The 1,771-nt window shown below is 38.3% G+C and overlaps 1 protein-coding gene across 1 annotated transcript; it reads right to left on the minus strand.

Moving 5' to 3' along the window:
* Nucleotides 1-10: 10 nt before the first annotated feature.
* On the minus strand, nucleotides 11-1,229 carry LOC118740753 (putative nuclease HARBI1). The gene is made up of 3 exons (XM_036472411.1): nucleotides 1,152-1,229; nucleotides 598-1,097; nucleotides 11-530 (listed from the first exon to the last, which is right to left on the minus strand). The coding sequence occupies exons 2-3, from the start codon at nucleotides 1,056-1,058 to the stop codon at nucleotides 239-241; spliced, it is 753 nt and encodes a 250-aa protein (XP_036328304.1). The 5' UTR covers nucleotides 1,059-1,097; nucleotides 1,152-1,229; the 3' UTR covers nucleotides 11-238.
* Between the last annotated feature and the right edge of the window lie 542 nt (nucleotides 1,230-1,771).

Genomic DNA, 1,771 nt, shown 5'->3' on the forward strand with positions numbered 1-1,771 from the left:
TAGCAATGGCATTCCTTATAGCCGCTGCTGTTAGGTCATTTTCACCAACTCTTGTTGTGTGATTAGGTTGATTCCTTGCTGATCCGTATTCTGCTGCATCCTGCATCCAGACGGAAGACTCTTCACCGTTCTCAAGTTTTAAAAAATTTTGTAAAATACAGCAGGCCTGTATTATAACGTTAACATTTTTAGGTGCTACTTGTAAGCCTCTCCCTATTTTTCGGAAACGAGCCTTCAGCTAGCCGAAAGCATTTTCGATCACACGCCGACATTTGGACAGTCGATAGTTAAAGAGTTTTTCAGTAGCTGGTTGGTTAGCTACATATGGATATGGTTTCATCATGTGGCGCGATAACCGAAAGGCCGAATCGCCCATAAGTAGCACAGGTATATTGAATCCGCCAATAAGCTCGCTATTTTGTACGAAAATGTCTGCGCTTTCATGAAATTGTTTTAATGAACTTTTTTCAAATATGTAAGAGTCATTATTTCTTCCAGTAGATCCAATGTTAATATACGTAAATTTTGACCTGTAAGTCCAAATAATTTAAAAATATACATATGCATGCGATACAGTGCAGCCATAAATTTACATACCTGTGATCACAGCTTGCCAATAAAACCACGGAATACCATCCTTTGTAATTGTGGTAATCTACGGCATCCTCGTTTCTTGGCTGCACTTCAATGTGACATCCATCTACAGCTCCAAAGCATTGCGGAAACCCTAGGATTGCGAAACCGTCTACGATTCTTTTGATTTCTTGTTGATTTGGGGGGTATGTATTAATGCAATCCGCAAAATTATCGCAAACTGAGTGGCAAAAATCCAGAACAATTTCACCAACAGTACTTCGGCCAACTCCAAATAAACTAGAAACGGTTCTATACTCTGCTGCAGAACCCACTGAGAAAAGTGCGATAGCCACCCTCTTTTCGAGTGGAATACAACGCCTCAGGTTGCTATCAATTTTCTCCATGTTTCGTACTTTTTCGCACACTTTTTGAAAAGCCCTCCTATCGAGATGAAAGTTTTCTCTGAATCTTGCGTCGTCCATTGCACGGACATCGTGCTCCCAAAATCTGCTACTGCGGTCCTTTAGGGATACAACTAATGGTTAAAAGCCTTATAAAAGAACATTTTTACTTACGAATTTCCAGATCCGCCGTACGTCGGACTGGGCATTTGCAATCCTGGCTCGTAGAATCGCGTGACTGCTCAAAATAGAATTTATTTGCGCCCTATTATTTATTAATTTAAGTAATACTAACTGAATTTTTTCACAAAATAAAACTTGATTTTTTACGAACAGAATAGATGTCAATAACAAAATTTTTCTTCTATCCATTTTCACTTGGCGATTACAGAAAACAAAATTCTTCAATATCAGCTGTTTAAATGCACAAGGTTGCCGTCTGTCAGGGTGAAATTTCAATTTGCATTTGTGCTTCTTAATTCAAATTAATTTTGTTCATCTGTCTACCATATAAGCGAACGAATAAGAAAATCTGTATGAAATATGGGAATGTAAGTGGAAATTTGCTAAATTTTGTCTTAATATTGATAAATGATGTCGATATGCGCGTCTGACATGTCTGTCAAAGTTGACACAGTTCCAAGATTGTGGCAACAACAACGTAGGGTCTAAAAAAAGAGTATCTGCAGTGGACTACAGAGGGGCAGGCAGAGACTTTGTAAAGCCAATTTTTGAAGTTAAATTTGAGTACAATTCCTTATTTTTTCTCGAGACGAGCGAACAACATTTGATGG

The sequence above is a fragment of the Rhagoletis pomonella genome, unplaced genomic scaffold, assembly GCF_013731165.1.
Source record: "Rhagoletis pomonella isolate Grant_MI unplaced genomic scaffold, Rhpom_1.0 Rhpom_scaffold_00006, whole genome shotgun sequence".
Taxonomy (NCBI): Eukaryota; Metazoa; Arthropoda; class Insecta; order Diptera; family Tephritidae; genus Rhagoletis; species Rhagoletis pomonella.